This window comes from Schistocerca gregaria, chromosome X (genome assembly GCF_023897955.1).
Source record: "Schistocerca gregaria isolate iqSchGreg1 chromosome X, iqSchGreg1.2, whole genome shotgun sequence".
Classification (NCBI taxonomy): Eukaryota; Metazoa; Arthropoda; class Insecta; order Orthoptera; family Acrididae; genus Schistocerca; species Schistocerca gregaria.
Genome location: NC_064931.1, coordinates 104771503 through 104790688, shown reverse-complemented (window position 1 = coordinate 104790688; position 19186 = coordinate 104771503). Strand labels below are relative to the sequence as shown.

The following is a 19186-nucleotide window of genomic DNA, read 5'->3' as shown; positions in this document are numbered from 1 at the left end:
AATCCCTTTCCCTAAACCTCCAACTAATTCCACAGCACGATCAGGAAATTTATGTCTACAGTGTCAAAAGTTTTTCTGAAGCACTAAACTACAATCCCAACACAGCACTACAACTCTTCACCCGACAGTGGCATCTGAAATCATTGCAGAATCATTTGAGGAGCCAGTTCGATTTCTCTGCTTAGCTTAATCTATGATATGACTTTGATCATTCTGTGCATAATAAGCAGATCTAAAATGGTGCTTTCACGCCATATACAAGGAAAGCAGTCATCACTTCAGCTTGTTGTCCGAGGAAACTGACTGTAGCTTTGGAAACTAGGTGGCAGATGTCTTTCATGCTGAGAAGTTCCCAATGAGCACATGGCTGTACTTAATTGTGGTTGACAGCACCTCCTCCACATTTTGACAAAACTTCCTAGAATGCATAACAAGTGCATCTGGTCTTCCTTCCCGAGCTACTGCAATTTTCCTAATGGGCTTCATTAACCACCTAATGTTGGAGATCCCAATAATCAGCACATCTACCCTCTGCCCTGGACCACACCTTTCAAAAAACTCAGCTCCGGTCCTAGCAGATTAGGTGTACCACGCTGTCTTAGGTGTGTTCTCAGCCACATGGTGCACCCTGTAGTTGTTAGTAATGCATGAGGAAACAGCCACATGGTCACTATCAACCATCTGCCTTCCCCTGAGATATTCAGGACCCTGGCACAGTACTCTATTCATATGAAAGTGATGACAAACCGGCCAGGTCAGATGCAATGGAATACACAGTAACATCAGTGTGGTCCCAAGTAACACAGGAGGCACCAAAATGGTAACAGCTTTTGCTTCATGTGCCCTAACATCACTGCAGACAAGGGTAGTGGATTGAATCCTACGAGCATGTACACTGTTTTGCTCGTGTCCTATAACCAAGATATGTAAAATCCTTTGGTGCAAGTGGTTTTCAAGCAGTTATATACAGGGACCATCATCAACCAGATTAATAAACAGCTCAGTAAATCTAAACTGTGCTTTTAAGAAAATGCCTAACATAAGATACTACCAAAATGATACGGTGCATTTGTCTTTATAATAACCAAATTGCAGGGCTTCACATGATCTGCGGCATACTTTAATCCAAATATCAGCTCAAAACAACCAATGCTGCCATTTATCAGTTGAAGGTGTTTTCTGTTGTCTCTGGCACCTTGAATGAATTCTTAAGCATAGATAAATTCAGTACATGTTGAAGAACACCTCACTGTCAAAACAGAAACATTTAATACCCATCCCCTGCATTGTGCACAGTATTTGGCAATTTCTTTAACACAGCTTACCATATTCACTTATCACTCCATGAATAAATTACTGTTGAATGCACATGCACCTGCCTTTGGAAATGAAATGCACGAGCACTCAAGTACTCAAAATCCTATTACACCTTCTAATTCATGTTCTGTTATTGCAGGCAGCCCAACCTGTTTACACTGGAGATAAACAGGTAGCGGGGTTAAATCTGTGAATTCTCAATACACTGACTGTTGGCACTAATTCACCATGGCTACCACATGATTATTGCCTTGTTAAGCAGTTCTACAATAACTTATAATTGTATTTGTGTTAATTTACAGTGAACACACACATTTGTATTTACATAAACTCCATTTTAATTGACACAGTAACTATTTTAATGACAAAGTTTTTTCCACTCTTTCTAATGTTGAACATTAGTTAAGGACTTTCAAGGATTTTTTAACAGTTTAGAAAACACTGAAGTTGATAAAATGAAGAAGCCTACAACAATCTGGACTGATACATAGAAATTTGTCATTTAGTTTTGTTCCTCTACCATTTGAATAACTAATGTTTTGGAATGCAATTTTTCTTTTATCTATCATTGATACAAAATTGTTCAAGAAAAGTCTGACTATGAGGCTATTCAGCCATTCAAGTGAATAACTTAATTCATTTTTCCCCATCAGTAATCACGAGGAGATGAAATACTGCACTGTTAATTATCTTATCCATTTTGTCTAAGTTACTAAATTTGTTTTCACATATCATGATGGAATAATTGTGATCAAGCATTAAGGTTACTCATTTCCCAAATATCTATCATAAAAAAGGCATTAAAATTACTCTTTCCAAAATTTTGATTAAACAAGAATTAACCATAAAGGGATACTTGTTAATGAAAGGTCTGAATCATAAGAGAAGCCAAAACGTTATGACCCCCTGCAGAATAACATGTTGGTCCACTTCTTGAATGTAACACAGCAGTGATTCTTATGGCATAAATTCAGCAACTACTTTGTACAGTGCACCAGATCTCTGCACACACATCATACAATTCCCGTAAATTACAGGATGATGGTTTGTTGGCATGGAGATGGGACCCAATAGGGAGATGGGACCCAATAGTACACAGATGCATCTGGGTTCACAACAGACAAACTTTATTGTTCACATTTCAGCATAAAATCACTATCATGCTCTTCAAACCACTGTAGCACAATTCTGGCATTGTGATGTGGACAGTTATTCTTTTGGAAGATGGGATTGCCATCACAGAAGACATCAAGCATTAAGGAATGCAAGTGGTTTTCAATAATCACAGAGTTCACAGATGGTACGGTGTCTTCGATAATCACCACAGGTTCTCTGGAAGTGTATTCTGTTGCCACCAAGAACTTGCTTGCAGTTTTCAAGTAATTGTTCATTAGGATGATGGCATATCAGGACACAACCATCAACCTTATGTAACATGAAATATGATTCATTTGACTAGGTGAGATATTTGCATTAACTCACAGTACAGTCTCGATGTTCCCATGAACACCACAATTGCAACTAATGAGTTGTTGGGACTACAACAGAGCACATAGAGACTGCTCCCAGTGGAGACTCATGTTCAGTGGTGTGCAGTAAACAGTGCTTGGAAACACTTGGCCTGCACCAGCATTGTACTCTGTCATCAGATCTGGCATGGATTGTGCCCTATTCTGTTTAACAGAGCAGTGGGCCTCTGAGCTCAACAGTATTACTCAAGCACATCAGAAAAAAATGTCACCCTCCAGAAGACATGCTAACGCTGTACCACACTACATCTAGCCTTGATAAAGACTTCCATTTGACATACTTACTCCTTAAAATGGAGTTGAATAACTGTCTGCTTCCCACCAGTACTTCACACAATACCAAGAAGTGCATAAGAGCAATATTTCAAGTTACACAAGACAGTAATATTACAGTTTGACACTGAACATTGAGCAACATGAAACCACAAATCAGATTAATGTAGAATCAAAATCTAACCAAATACTCCTGTCACTCACTTTTGAAACTATTTTTACTTTGCACTAAACATTTACATAATCAATATAAAAACAACTCACTGCCTATTTTGTGATAAGAGACACATCACCTTTTTTTCTTTTTTTCCATATGTCAAAAATATATACACTGCACATTACTGATCATCTAAAGATACAGCAGTAATTACAAATTACTACTGGCAGATACTACAGTAACTTGCCAATCCATGCCACTGTTGGTGCTTATTATATTACTTGCCTCCTAAAACAATCTCAATTGTGTAGTCTGGGACAATGATAAAATTCGAGGTCAGCTATCCTGACAGGCTTACCCCCAAACAAGAGGGAGGATGTAGGACCTACTAACATAAGATCCACTGAAAACAAGATGTTAATATTCTGTTACTGACACCCTATAGTAATATAGGGAAAATAAACAGCATTACACATTTTAGCATAGTATTCAGACAATGCTGCACAGAGCAGCAGTGCAAAACATACCAACAAATACATTAGTCATTAAAATGTATTTATTTTTGACAGTATTTGATGAAAAGACAAGAAAATACTTGTAAAATAAAATGTTCCATATTTAATGGGCCCATTAAATTAAGTAGTCACTTTTTCAGACACAAATCCCTGAAAATAAAAGTACTGACTGCATCACCTCAACCTGCAGGCTTCATGTAACACAATTGCTGCTACCTTACTAGCTATTATCATGAGGGTGACAGCCATAGATGATAGTGCAAATAATTAAGTTCTGAGACATTGTGTCACTGTATCCATTACCATGGAAATAATCCTTGTTGTTGAAATTATTATAGACTACTATTGTTGTTGTTGTCATCTTCAGTCCACAGGCTGGTTTGATGCAGTTTTCAAAACTCTTCATCTTGTGCTAGCCTCTTCATCTCTGCTTAACTACTGCAAGTTATATACATTTGAACCCACTTACTGTCATCTAGCCTTGTTCTCCTTGTGCAATTCTCATCTTTCACACTAACACCCCCCCCCCCCCCCACACACACACAAACAAACAAAAAATAAGTAAAATAAAAAATATATAAAAATAAAATAAATTCATCGAATTGACTACTCACTTATACCTCAGGATGTGGCCCACAGATCAATTCCTCCTTTCAGTGATGTTGTGTCATAAAACACTTTTATTCCAAATTCAATTCAGTACCAAATGTTTCTATTCTCTTTTTTCCTGAAATATTTATTGTCTATGTTTCACCTCCACATGAGGCCACTCTTTGAACAAATACCTACAGAATAGACTTCCTGACATAAATTTACATTCAGTGTTAATAAATTTCTCTTTTACAGAAATGCTTTCCTTGCTAGACTTCAGTATACCTAATCAGATTTGCGGAAGCATGGACAGTGTTATAGGTCTGGGGTTCATTTAACTACTAAACAACCCAGACAAGCATGATAGCAAATGCTCTAAAATTACATCCACTGATGTAGAGTGACAAAACTGTAGCCTTCAATAAATGAACTAGAAAACAAGTAATAAAACAAATAAGAAATTTATAGCACAACTATGATATAATATTTTTGAAATTAGCAATATCAGGATGGGTTCATGTGAATGAATTAAGCTTTATGAAATAGAGCGGGTCCTGAAAATACACACAATTATGTCCCCTAGCTCTCACAGAAAGGAAAAAATATAGTTTAGGCAGGTGTTTTTCTTTCAAGAAAATGATTTAAAAGTCAATATCATGCAGATTACAAAAATAAAAATAATAAAAAAAGGGTCATAACTGGAACCTTTTTATGCCTACTTCGAAGTTGTCATTTTTCTGCCACAATATTACAAATTCTTCTGCCCCGCCCCCCAAACTATTGTATGCGCACCCTTGATACCACACAAGTATTATGGGTGACATATCAAGTGAATATTAAAGTCACAGTAGCAGTCATCCCTCCTGTTGTTGTCATTTCATTCAATACTCCTACACAAACTATGCCTGGCATAACACTGCTCCTTCCAGTCGCTGGCTTTAGTGAAGTTAAGCCAGTTTTGTAGAATACTGACATTCTGGGCCAAAGGAGCTCAACAACCATGTTTTTGTCGGTATAAAAAAAAAATTCTCAAAATGTTTAAAAAGTTGTGGATAAATGGGTAGGGGGTAATCAATAAAGTGACTGTGGAGAAGTCCCATAGCACAACCTGCTTCATTTTTGCACTGTTTTGCTGTCTGTGGCTTCACTTTACAACATTTCAAGGATTTATAGTTTTGTGCAAATCTCATACTTCTCATTAGTTACTATGTCATAAAATTTCAAGAACGAATACCAGAATAGTGTAATCAGAAACTATCATCTCCCTCAGATGAAACCAGAATTTCCAGATGCCTTTTCAGGCATGAGTATCCATCAATTAAATCGAGAAAGAAAGATTATTTTACAATTGGAAGAATTTAGTGGTCAAGATATCAAAGTGAGTACACTGTCGTGCTCCTCAAAACATTATAGCTTGACTCTGGCTTTGTGGCACTAACAGTTTTAGTGCTGGAAGATGCTGTCACTAATGAGGAAGACATTAAACATTAAGGGATGCAGGTAGTTTGCAATAATGTTTGTGAAGTCCAAAGCTGCCATAGTGTCTTTGATTACTATGACAGGTCCCATGGAAGCCCAGGCGAATACCTCCCATAACATAACAGTGCTCCCATTGGCCTAAGTCCATGGCATTGTGCGTTTTTCAAGAAATTTACATAATTGATGATGATGATGGGTCAACATGGAAGCATGTAGGGATCATCTGCTGGGGAGTGCCATTTCCAACAGTGTGTGCTGAACGGTATGCTTTGAAACACTTGTGCTTGCAGCAGTATTGTACTCAGTCATGAGATCCGCCACAGTTTGTTACCGATCCTGCTTCAGAGAACAGACAAACATCCAATCTCCACATTTTGTTATGCAGTATAGATACTCAGCATCTTGTCGCCTAGTTGTGGTTTCACTATATTTTAACCATTTTTCATAGATTCTCACAACAGTAGCAAACAGTCGACCAGCTACGCTCATGTCAGTGGAGTTCTTCAGTTGTAGCCCATATTGTTGCTAGAATGGTTCCCCATTTGTCTCTGCTCCACTTTTATGCTTTCCTTACAATGTCAGGTGCCCACAATACCATCAGACAACATTCAGTCTCATAGTTGGCAGTGCTCATAATTGTTTTGCCTTATCAGCATTTGCATCAGTGAAACATGGATATTGTAAAATAATCTTTCTTTCTCGATTTAATTGATGGACACTCATGCCTGAAAAGGCATCTGGAAATTCTCGTTTCATCTAAGGGAGATGATAGTTTCTGATTACACTATTCTGGTATTCGTTCTTGAAATTTTATGACATAGTAACTAATGAGAAGTACGAGATTTGCACAAAACTATAAATCCTTGAAATGTTGTAAAGTGAAGCCACAGACAGCAAAACAGTGCAAAAATGAAGCAGGTTGTGCTATGGGACTTCTCCACAGTCACTTTATTGATTACCCCCTACCCATTTATCCACAACTTTTTAAACATTTTAAGAATTTTTTTTTATACCGAAAAAAACATGGTTGTTGAGCTCCTTTGGCCCAGAATGTCAGTATTCTACAAAACTGGCTTAACTTCACTAAAGCCAGCGACTGGAAGGAGCAGTGTTATGCCAGGCATAGTTTGTGTAGGAGTATTGAATGAAATGACAACAAAGAATATGCAAGCCTTTTTTGACGAACAGGAGGGATGACTGCTACTGCGACTTTAATATTCACTTGATATGTCACCCATAATACTTGTGTGGTATCAAGGGTGCGCATACAATGTGCACAAGAATGTGTGACTCCTGCTTCAAATGCCTGTAGAAGGGTGCAATAAATGATACAGTAATTTATCATGTTTGACATAAATTTGAAGGTGCTTGGAAACAATGGGTAACGTAAAAACCAATGTTTTCTTTTATTTTCTTGGGGCAAAAATTACAAAAGCATTTTGAAACGCAGTTACCAGTTTTGTTCAACCAGTGGTCAGCATCAGACTTTCTATACATAAAAAAAGAGATTATTGTTGTCTCTTCTATTTTATCTATGAAAAGTCTGATGATAAGCACTGGCTGGTTGGATTTCATAACTGCATTCTGGAATGTTTTTGTGAGTGTTGTCACAAGAAAATAAATTAAGATTAATCCATCACTTCTTCTCCAAGTACAATATGCAATGTTTTTTTTTTAATAAAATGAATGCAAGTAGTAGGAGTCAAACAGTTTGCATAAATATGATTACACCACTGTTTACATTTATTTGTATCCACACTCATTAGTGCATGTCAATGCTATTGACTTTCATATATCTTGTGGTAAGACCGCAGTTTTCCTTACCCACTATTATGAAGTCCTTTCACACTGTGTGTGTGTGTGTGTGTGTGTGTGTGTGTGTGTGTGGGCGCGCGCGCAATTTCTCATGCTGTTGCGTTTCGGACTATTTTAGTTTCTTCCTCTGAAATGCTACTACATTCCCACTGGATATCTTCAGTATCAAAGGATGTCTTTTTGGCACTTGTAAGTCTATAAGATCATCTGCTGTACATTTTTATTATTTACATGAATTAATTATGAAATCACTAAAATTCTTGACAAGGCAGCCCTCTTCTTAAGTATTTTTGTTTTAAAAATGGCTGCTGCGTCCACTGTTTGCAGGGTGCCTGTCTCATGACCCCTTCATGAGCAAAAAAGCAGTTTCAGGTTCAAAACATCATACACAGTGATGAATGTAGCTTGTGCAACCTGTATTACCTTCTGCTGATGTGATTTTTCTTTTTTGTCTGCACTGAAGCTGCCAAAGAAGAAGAATGTACAACACTGTTAAAACGGTTAAGGAGGTGTGGTATTTGGAGTGACAGATCTGTTGTTAGATGCAACATTTGTAATGACCCATTCACAGTTGATGATAAGCACCAATAAATTGTATTTAGCTACATGCAGAAAGCACAAACTATGCAAAGAATAAGGAACAACAACACAGCAACAGTATGGTGAGACCGCAGTTTATTAGTAAGGCACTGACATCTTCATGTTAAAAAAGTAGAAATGAATGATTTATCACATGGCAGAGGCATTTCTAGCATGTGGTATTCCTCTTTTCAAGTTCAACAATGCCATTATGAAAATATATCTTGGTATATATACCAGAAAGTCTATTTGCAATGAGACTAAGAAAGAACTTTATATCGTCAGACTCTGTATGATCAAAGCGTGTCAAAGTTCAATCAAGTAGCAGCTGATGTTCCAATGCATTTTATTCCAATGAAATCACTGACAGGCAGAACAGGCATGTACTGAATATTTTAGTGGGAACCCTGATGGAAAACAAGTGAAAATAATGCTACTGTTAACTTGCTTTTCGACAAGACATAAGGCCACCAGGATGAAAGTTTCAACAATGCATGTCTTTTGCTACAGTTTTAAGGAGTGAAATATGCTAGAGTGTGGCTAGTGCTTCTAGGACATTTAACATTTTTTAATCTGAAGTCTTATGCCCTGTAACTTAAAACACATGGAGTGAAATATGCTGGAATGTGGATAGTGCTTCCAGAGCATTTAACATTTTTGAATCTGAAGTCTTATGCCCTGTAACTTAAAACACGTGACCCACATCATGCACCTATTCATCAAGTCTGTGAGCCATCAAATGATGAATAATCATACGTGAATGAATTTGTTTCTTACATTAAGTAAATCTTCAAAACAGTTTCTGTTAGAATACACAAGTACATATAGATCACAGGAATTTATTTACCAACTTCTCTCAGTGTCACTAGATGGCATATTTAGTTGCAAGCTGCAGTGTTTTGCTGAAATAATGTTCATGTTTTTTGAATATTTCAGAGGCTTTGCTACATTTAGAGTGTTAGAGATGTGGTTCACTGGATTTTCAATGTCTGAGTGAATTCCCTTTGGAGGTTTGTGATTTAATGATGTATAGTCATTCCATGATCTATATCCGAATTTAGACTTAGTACCTTTTTCATTTAAATTGTTGCAACTTTTTTATACCTTTACATTATATATATACATTTTTGCACCCAGGATAAATCTACTTTTCAGAAACCAGTTATTAGTACTCTGAAATTAATCTAAAACAAAAATTACTCCCACTATGTACAAATAACCTACAATTTAATAATAAAGGGGAAAAATAAAACTAGACTCACCTCTTAGGCTTGCCCCTGTTAGAGGCTGCCTCAGTATTACAATTTCGTGAGTTCGTGTTTGGTGCTTCGAATCTGGGGGGAAAAAAGAAAAAAATTAAATTAAACAAGTGATGACAGCATATGTAACCATGCAAGAAAAATGTTTATCAGTTACTGCAAATGTAAACATATGTATAAATTTACACTTACTTATCAAACATGATGCAAATTGTTACACAAGCAGTCCACAACATAAGTTAGGTGGCACAGTTACTTATGTACATGATTTTAGTATGAAGAATGAAATATGTGGTACCTTACATGTGCACAGAAGAGAATTTACAATCGTTTAACTCGTATCAGAAAGAAGGGAAGTTTCCCATAAACCTGTCACTAACTGATTTTGGTAAAGGCCTTTCCTTTTAATTTATAATCCTGTCAATGGTCTGTTGGATTCAAAAAGATTTATCCCTAAAATACGAACAAATAGTATTAGTAACAATTGACTTGCTTGCAGATCAGAAGGGAAAATGAGTTTACAACTTGTAGTGTCTTAACCGCATGTTCTTCAGTCTTCTTACGAACGAGTTCACATGAGAAACATTACTTTCCGCCAAAACGCTCTGTCTCGCCCCTCCCCCCTGTTCCGATGATTATGGGGCAGTAATACAATTAAGTGCGATTATACTGAAGGCGATACAATTTCTCTCTTCTTTTGTTGGAAATCGTGGAAAAACTACGGGATCTCGGAGAAAGAAAATTACAGGGATCCATGGTTCTCATCTATTGTCATTAAGCATCCAAGTGATCCAAATTCTTCAAAAAAATCTTCGGCGCTTCCAACACAAATACGGCACGTTCGTGACTTTATACAGCTATTAATCTTAATTTTTTTCCTCGTATATGGCTTTCGCATGTACAGAGCCTGTGTAAACTGATACATTTCATCTACTTCACAAAAAATTACCGTACCTCACTCACAGCCACAGCGAGATAACAAAGTTGGCACCTGTAAGCAAGTACAAGGTACCCTCCAATCGCTCAAAAAATAAGGAAAAATACGTTATCTGGGAATTATAATTGCAATAAAATTTCTTTCGTCTGGAATACGTCATGTTCCTTACTTACTTTTGCGCCCCACAAAAACGAGCGAACCAAATAGCCTCATCAGACACGTATGACAAATCAATAGCTTTCGCTCACACTAGATTTGTTTCCGCAAACAAATCTCTCCAAATGCTTTCGCTACATTGCCGCCGTTTTTAGAGCTAGCGATCTTTTAATCAGATCCGTATCAGCAGTTTCCTTTAGATTTATTAGTTATATATATATAAGCGTCATTTACCTAAATTAGATCTTTACTCATTTGTGTAAACTGATCAGCTATAAATTATTAAATTAAAGTTAATGACCTGAAACGCTTCTCGCGCACAGACTGCTCAACAGCAATAAATACATCACAAAGTCGATCCTGTTGACAAAGCGATTTTTGTGAGCTTCGTTTTACACTGCCACATCAGATCTAAGCGTCAACAAGAAGTTATCAATGTCACTCCGCAAGGAACCTTACCTCCATTAGTTCCATTACTTTAGATTCCCAACAATGTACGAGGCCCAAGTGTCAACTGTACTATCCGAAAGACCAGCGAAATAGAGCCAGTGGTGCCAACAGGCGCTGTACACAGTTCGTGACAGGACATTCTAACAGGATAGCCAACTGTACTGTCCGGCAGAATGTATTGACAGAACATTAGCCATAAACAACCACGCTTTCATTCAGGAGATCCGAAAAGAAGCACTCGTACCATGCACTCTGGCATACCCATTGCCCACTGCGTGACGTCATAAGTTACCTCGGTATTGATCGCCTCTGCGCTATACCAATTGAGAGAATCAATAAACGAGCTGTAAGGAGCTGTTCTCTTGTAACAACGTTTAAGAACAGGCTTTTTGCTGTTGTTATGCAATAATCATTATCCTATAGTTGCTTTAGACTAAGCCTTGTCTCGTGAACTACCGGGTTTACAACTAATGCGTCGCAGAAGAACTTCGTCAATTAAGGTTTCTGATGCTCCTGCGTGACTAACACCATCACGTATTACCAATTTATAAAAAATAAAATCCACGTAAAATTACGTTTATGAAACGTAAATAATATTTAAGTATACGGAATATGTTCGCTTCATTCAATTAAATGGACACTGTGTGCTTCACGTCTCTTGTTTCTGAATTATACGTTTAAAACTTACGAATTCAGTGTCAGTGTGTACATAATGATCAAAAAGGTGGCTTGTCAGGGTGACTGATAAAGCAACCGGCACAACATTTTATACCTGTCATGAAAAAAATCGATAAGGGTACCACTATGAAACGTTTCATTGACCAGGTGACAATCACTAACCACTCCCCCTCCAAGACAGTTAAAAACCTTCTAAAATACACAACTAAAGAAATAAAATTAGCCTTTCTCTTTGCATAATCTCCTCTGTTCTCTTGGCTTTCAGAAAACATCAAATACTTTTTGTTCTGCACTAAAATGTTCGAAAAACGTTCTACATCTATTGTATATCTGTGGAAGTGCATTGGCTTAGATTCAAGGAAAGCAGGGATTTAAAGAATAAGACTCAAGAAACTAGAAAAATAGCATTATTGCAAAATATTAAGCAAAATACTGGAAGTACATTCATTGAGTGCACATCTTTGAAGCTGTAATCTAAAGCTAAGTAACATTCAATACCATGTTACTCTATCCTGAGCTTTATAAAATGGTGGGATCATCCTCAGAATACTGTTCACAAAGCAGTTCACACTTCGCCGCTGGAGGCTGTCCCATCCCCTAAACCATGAGGTTATCCAGTGTGTGGCAGGTTCCTGCAGTAACACATTTCAAGTTTCAACTGGTCTCAAACATGCTCAATCAGGTACACATCAATAGATACCACATATTTTGTTTATTCCTGTCTCCTGCAAGAAGTTGACAATGAGGTGGATGCCGTATACAGGAGCACCTCTCAAACGATAAAACCATCACTGAAAAGTTGGAGTATACAACAGTCCTGATATTGTAAAGCCATCAAACTACAATATTGTAAAACCATCAAACTACCCTCTACAAAAATTGTAGATGTCCAACAACCACCCATACACGATACCAAATCAAAATATAATTGACCCAACTACCTGTTGAACATGCAGGACTGCATGTCTGAGATACGCAATGGTGCCTCAAAGCCTCCACAACTCTTCTATGGTGATCATAAAAAATCAGACAAATAGACATCTCATCAGCGAAGAGAACATGACATCATCAATCTGAACTCCATTCAAGGTGCAATATTCTTTGAGCACCAGCACTGGAAGGTTTGAATTGTTGTTCATAATGGATGACTAGAGGCAAAATTGAGTGTGTGACGACTGCATGCTGTGGGTTGACAGCCCTCCCAGTTGTCCCAAAAAAAGGCAGAGTGCAATTCTGTTGCATTTTATTTGGTGCTACCTAAAAGCTTAATTTGTAGGTAGGGTCATCAGCTGATGTTTTTGACCACAGGCTACTTATTCATGTTTTGTGTCTTACAATAGTGGTTGAATGTTTGAATCACTCCACTGGGGTGTACACTAACTTGGCTGGCAACTTCCTGTGCTGCATATAATTGAAGATGGATGGAGAGCTTTGACAGATGAAACAGTGAATACAGCAGAGGATAAACTAGACAAAAAGACAAGGCCCAGTGCAAATTCTTGGATTTTTAATTTAATTGACAAAAAGAGAAAATGTAAAATGTGGAAAATGAATTAGGGAAAATGGAAAGCAGGGGTCTAAAACGTAACACTACCAAATGACAAAATAGGAACAGCCAATCAAAAATACAAAGCTGATGAACTGTGCATAACCACTAAATATATGGACACTGCACATAAGAGAATTAAAGAAGCAGGTGAATGAATATAAGAGCTCAAATGGCAAGATACTACTAAGCAAAGGAGGGAAGGCTGGAAGGTGGAAGGCACATGTAGAATGACTATACGAAGGAAAGAAACTTAAAGGCAATATTATGGAAGGGGAAGAAGTAGTATATGAATGGGAGATGCAATACTGTGGGAATAATTTGACAGGGCACTGGAAGATCAAAATCAAAACAAGGCACTTGGTGTAGATACCATCCCTTAAAATTACTGAGATCCTTGAGAATGTCAGCCACGACTAAATTATTCCACTTGATATGCAGGACAAGTGAAGTACCCCGACTTCAAGAAGAACTTGATTACCCATATTCCAAAAACACACTTGCTGACAGGTGTTAATATTACCTAACCATCAGTTTAGTAAGTCACAGCTGCAAAATACAGCATACTCCTAATTTTTCGTGTGTGAATTATTTCTGCGTGAAAAAAAGTGGAATATTTTTCTCTAACTAACAGCAATGGCTGCTGCATAACAATAGAGTGCTGTTTCCATTATTATCAGCCAGCCTGTTCAGTGTAAATTTAAAACAAACTCAATTTTCTAATGTTAATCAACATGTAATCTGTAAAAGAGATGGAGAAACAACAGAAGCACATTGACAGTAAAACAAAAACTTACATTAATTGAAAAAACTGAGAAGGGGGAAACTGCTGCAAAAATAAGTGCAGATTGGAATGCGGATCATTGTGAACATTAAGAAGATTAAGCAGAAAAGACAAGATAGTGCAGGAAATGTGATTCTAGTTACGGATCATCCACACAAAAAAGCATGCAGAGATCCACATTTGATGTATTAGATGCTGTTCTTTTACAACAGTTTAGTCAAAAAAGAGCAAAAAGTGTCATTGTTTAAGGCATGATGTGTGCTGAAAAAAATAATTTTTTTCTGTGAAGCACTTGGGTTAGAGGGAGAATTTAATGCCTCATTTGGATGGCTAACCAGTTTCAAAAAACGTCATAGTATTCGTGAACTTACTGTGCGAGAAGAGTGGCTTAGTTCGAATGTTGTAGCAGCTGATTCATTCCAGAAATAGCTCCAGAAATTTGTGGAAGAAGAGAATTTCACAGCAGACCAAATTTATAATGCAGACAAAAAATTGTCTGTATTGGAAATGTCTACCAAGTAGAACCCTTGCTTTTAAGAGTGAAGTTCGTGCTTCTGCATACAAGTCATCTACAGAACGCATTACAATTTTGAGCACTGCTATTGCTTCTGAGAACCACAAAGCGAAAGTACTAATGACTGGAAAATCAAAACCACCTCAAGAATTTAAGAATATCACAACTGTGGATCTCCCTGTGCATTTACAACTAAAGAGGAGCATAGACGGATAGCAAAATTATCAAAAACTAGTTATGCACACATTTTGTGCCACAAGTTTGATGGCTTTTAGAAGAGAAAGTATTGTCACTGAAGGTTGTTCTATTGGTTTATAATTCCCCTTACATCTCAATGAGGGGTGTACGAAAGGAGCCTCCCCGAAGATTATGACTGAGAAAAGCAATCGGGCGTACCCTGTGCATCAATAAATGATGGCCGATCCTTTCGCTCCGGACAAACCCATATTATACAAGCCCTTTTTAGGGCTGGCTAAGAATTATCTCAAGCAACATAGAAGGAATAACATCAAATAAAGAACTACTACAAGAACTCTGCAGGCAGCACCAATGTCTTGTGCTGTGCATACAGGAAACACGCAGGAGCTACGTCACGCGTAGACCAAAGGCGGAAGACACCTTGCCGTCAAAAGACTGCATGATAAATATGGAAGCACTACCTTAGTTTATACAGATGTCCAAATTCTATCCATAGCACTCACAGAGGAAAATAACATCGAAATCCTTACTATAGAAACAGAAATTCTCTCTCTACAAACCACCTGGTAAAGGATTCATAGTTAATAAACCAATAGATTACCAAAATAAACACATGCTGATTGTGACTGGCCATTTCAACAGCCACAGTAATATTTGGGGCTATGATTATGAAGATGAAAATGGGGCAGCAGTACTATAGTAGGCAGAAATGAGTCACCTTGCCCTAATCCAAGATGTAAAACCTCCTGCATCATTTAACAGCAGCAGGTGGAGGTGAGGGTACAATCCAACCTCATATTCACCCCCAACAGCATCAGCAAACACTGTATACAGCCAGTCTGTTCTCCAATACCAAATTCACAACACAGACCAGTAATCTGCCAAATACCTGCTGCTGTTAGACCTTAAAAAAAAAATCCCATTTCAGAGAAGGTTCAACTTTAGAAAGGCTGACTGGTCAAGATTTGCAGATTTATGGGATGCCAAAGTGTCTTCTATAGAACCAACACCAGAACAATTTGACACCTTCAACACAACCATAAAGAGAGGTTCCAAAATATCTATCCCTTATCGCTGCCGAACATCTTACATCCCTGGACTCACATCAGATCAGACAGCCTTATTTACAGAATACAGCAACTTATTTAGAGAAAACCCTTTCAGTGAAACAACTATAGAAACAGGAAAGAAACTAATTTCCTCTGTAAGAGAGTCAAAAAGGGGAAATGGAGTAAAACAATAAAAAAATCTGGATCTGAGAAGAGACAATCATAAGGCTTGGAATATATGCGATGGCTGCACAATGATTCAACTAAGACCACTGCACACCTAAATGTCACCGCCAACCAAATAGCAAGCCAGCTATTGCTAAATGGGAATCCCATTAAGAGGCTATGAAACAGTAAAACTGTTAAGTCATCTGGTTTGGGTGATGTACGAACTGAGCAAATTAAGCACTTTGGATTAGCAACGCAGAAATGGATTCTCCAATTCTTCAATAAATGTATCGATAGATGTCAAATTCCAAAGATATGTGCAAGAACTGAGTGATTGATATACTAAAACCTGGCAAAGAAGGAAACAATCCAAAGTATCTTATACCATTCGCACTACTGCAACACCCTTACAAACTGCTATAGGGAATGATTTTAAAATGTCTCTCACATGTTACTGTTCCCTTGCTTATACCTCAGAATGCTGGATTCTGCCCTAGTAAAAGCTGCACAGGGCAATTACTCAGTCTTACACAGTTCACAAAAGATGGCTTTGAAGCACATAAGGTGAGAGGACTAGCATTTGTGGACTTGACAGCAGCATATGACACTGTCAATCATCAGTTAATAATACATAAGGTCTACAACCTAACAAAGGATTTCAGCCTTACCAGGCTCATAGCCAATCTTTTGCAGAACATTCTTCGTTGACCTCCAAGGACTGCATAGCCAATGGAGGCTAAAAAAAGAAGAAGACCTTCCCCAGGGAAGTGTCTTGGCTCCACTTCTGTTCAATATACATACTAATGACCAACCCATAGTCCCCAACTGCAGACGTTTCTTGTATGTTGATGTTCTCGCTCTGGCAACCCACAGCACAAACATCAGTTCAATAGAAATCACCAGAGTAACCTGGAATATCTGTCAAAGGGCTACAGAATAAACCAGCTTAAACCAAACCTATCAAAGACACAAGTGTGTGCTTTCCAACAGAGAAATACAGAAACCACCAGCAAGTTAAAGATAGAATGCTTAGGGATTAAACTGGAACACTGTGACACTTCAAAATACCTACGAATAACACACAACAGATTTGTGATGTTCAAAAAACATGCATGAATTTCAAATAAAAAGTCTCCGCCAGGAATAACCTACTGAGAAAACCGGTCAGATAACAGGTGGGCAGCCAAGCTGAAACCATCCGAACCTCTGCAATGGCATTATGCTACTCCAATGCAGAGTACGACTGTCCTGTTTGGTATAAGTCAATACATGACAAACAAGTGGATATTTCCTTAATGACACATGCAGAATTGTAACAGGCTGCTTGAAATCAACTCCAGCTGAATGGCTCTATCATCTTGCAGGAATTGTACCACCACCTGTTCAAAGTGAAATAGCAGCAAACAGCAAAAGAGCAAGACTGAAGCAGGAAAAAATACATCCCATGCATGGCAAAAACCCTACCTACAATGACAAGAAAAGTTGCCTCACAACATCAGAGAAACCAGCAAGCATTAGAGAAATTAACAACAACTGATGAAGAAACCAGGATGCAACTATGGAGGGCTGAGACATTCTACCCCCCCTGGTTGGAAAATATTTTCAGAATCTTTAGCCTCTGGTCATGATGAGAAATGGCCAATCTGGAAGTCCTTCAATACGCTGAGGCAGATTACAGGCTAACCTAGCAAAATGGAGATACACTGAAGAAAACAAAACCCAATGTGACTGTGGGGAAGAATAGACTGTTCAACATATGCTTCCATGTTGACTGTGTCCAACCACATGCACAGAAGATGACCTTCACCGAGCAATGGGCAAGCAATGGAAATGTTGGTCAAAGATGACATAAACTGTGTTGATGTGTCAATAACTGTATAAACTGTGTTTTATGTATGTTTCTGGAATAAGACTAATAATAATGATAATGATTATGATAATAATAATAATAATAATAATAATCCCAATGAGAGGATTCTCATATCTGATGATGGTCTCTTCATAACTATGTTTTTACCTCCTAATGTGACTGCAATTTTACAGCCAATGGACCAAGGCATAACTGCATCAGTAACACAGCTACTGGGGTAATCCACTGAGAACACTAGCTGATGAGGATGATTTGGTGGCGTTCTGGAAGAAGCTGACAATTTTAGATGTCATACACAGGATTTCTAATGTGTGGCAGGAAGTCAAGCCACATTCAATAGTTCAATCATGGAATAAAATTCTTCCAGATTTAGAAGGAAATGATTTCAAGGTTTCATTAGTGAAGAAACAACAGCTGCACAAATAATGAATCTGTCAATGGATTTAAATAGTTTTTAATATGTCGATGAAGAAAATTTGAATGGGTGGCCAAAGATCAGTGCATGTGATCCCAGCTACCACCACACACATGTGCTGAGATTGTGACCACTGCTTCACCACAAAACAAAGAAGAAGACATAAGTGTGAAAGTCGGAATGAAGGCAGCAATCTTGTCAGTCAGCGTTGGGGAATGTGTTGATACTCTTCTAGAATATAAGAGCCAGAGGGGATTAAGTACAATGACATTATTGCTGTAAAAAAAATTTGAAACACCAAGCAAAAAAATGTCAACTCCTCTCAGAAGTAGCCCAACATCACACACTATTTTAAGAAATAAACAGACCTAAAGTACCTATGCACAGAGCTTGGATAATCTTTTGAATAAAGAACACATGTTTGAAAATATCTTGATATTTGCATTTTTCGATTATTCATGCATCTTTTCCCCCACATTACTCCAAATAATCAGAAGTACACTGTACTGACACAAATTATTTATTTAAAGTCAGTAATGCCATTAGACTGTTGTTTCATTACTGAGTACACCATCTTGACTTGATTCAGCCAGAAATATCGACTCTTCGACAATGTGTCTAATAGTGTATTTTAATACGATAGTATGCCATCTTAGGCAATTGATAACACTTAAAACACTTGATAATGGCACATTGAAGCCGAAATCATGATTGTGTAAGTGTAAATGTAACACTGTAAATAAACAAGTCAATGGCAGTACTGACTTTAAAGAAATATATTATGACTGTGGCCCCACATTATGAAAAAAATTATTAAACAAATTATTTAGAGTAGAAGATATGTTTGGGTTCTGGAGAAATGTAGGCAAGATGGACCTTATAACTTTTCTTTGAAGATAGTGTGAAG

The 19186-nt window shown here is 37.6% G+C and overlaps 1 protein-coding gene across 12 annotated transcripts in view; it reads right to left on the bottom strand.

Annotated features, from left to right (window-relative positions):
• LOC126297857 (protein sickie) overlaps positions 1-19186 on the bottom strand; it is a 1116277-nt gene that overhangs the window by 160746 nt on the left and 936345 nt on the right. For all 12 annotated transcript variants that reach the window (XM_049989129.1, XM_049989128.1, XM_049989130.1 and 9 more), the window contains one exon: positions 9518-9589. In XM_049989129.1, the coding sequence (XP_049845086.1) occupies positions 9518-9589 (72 nt within the window). The remainder of the gene's footprint in view (positions 1-9517; positions 9590-19186) is intronic.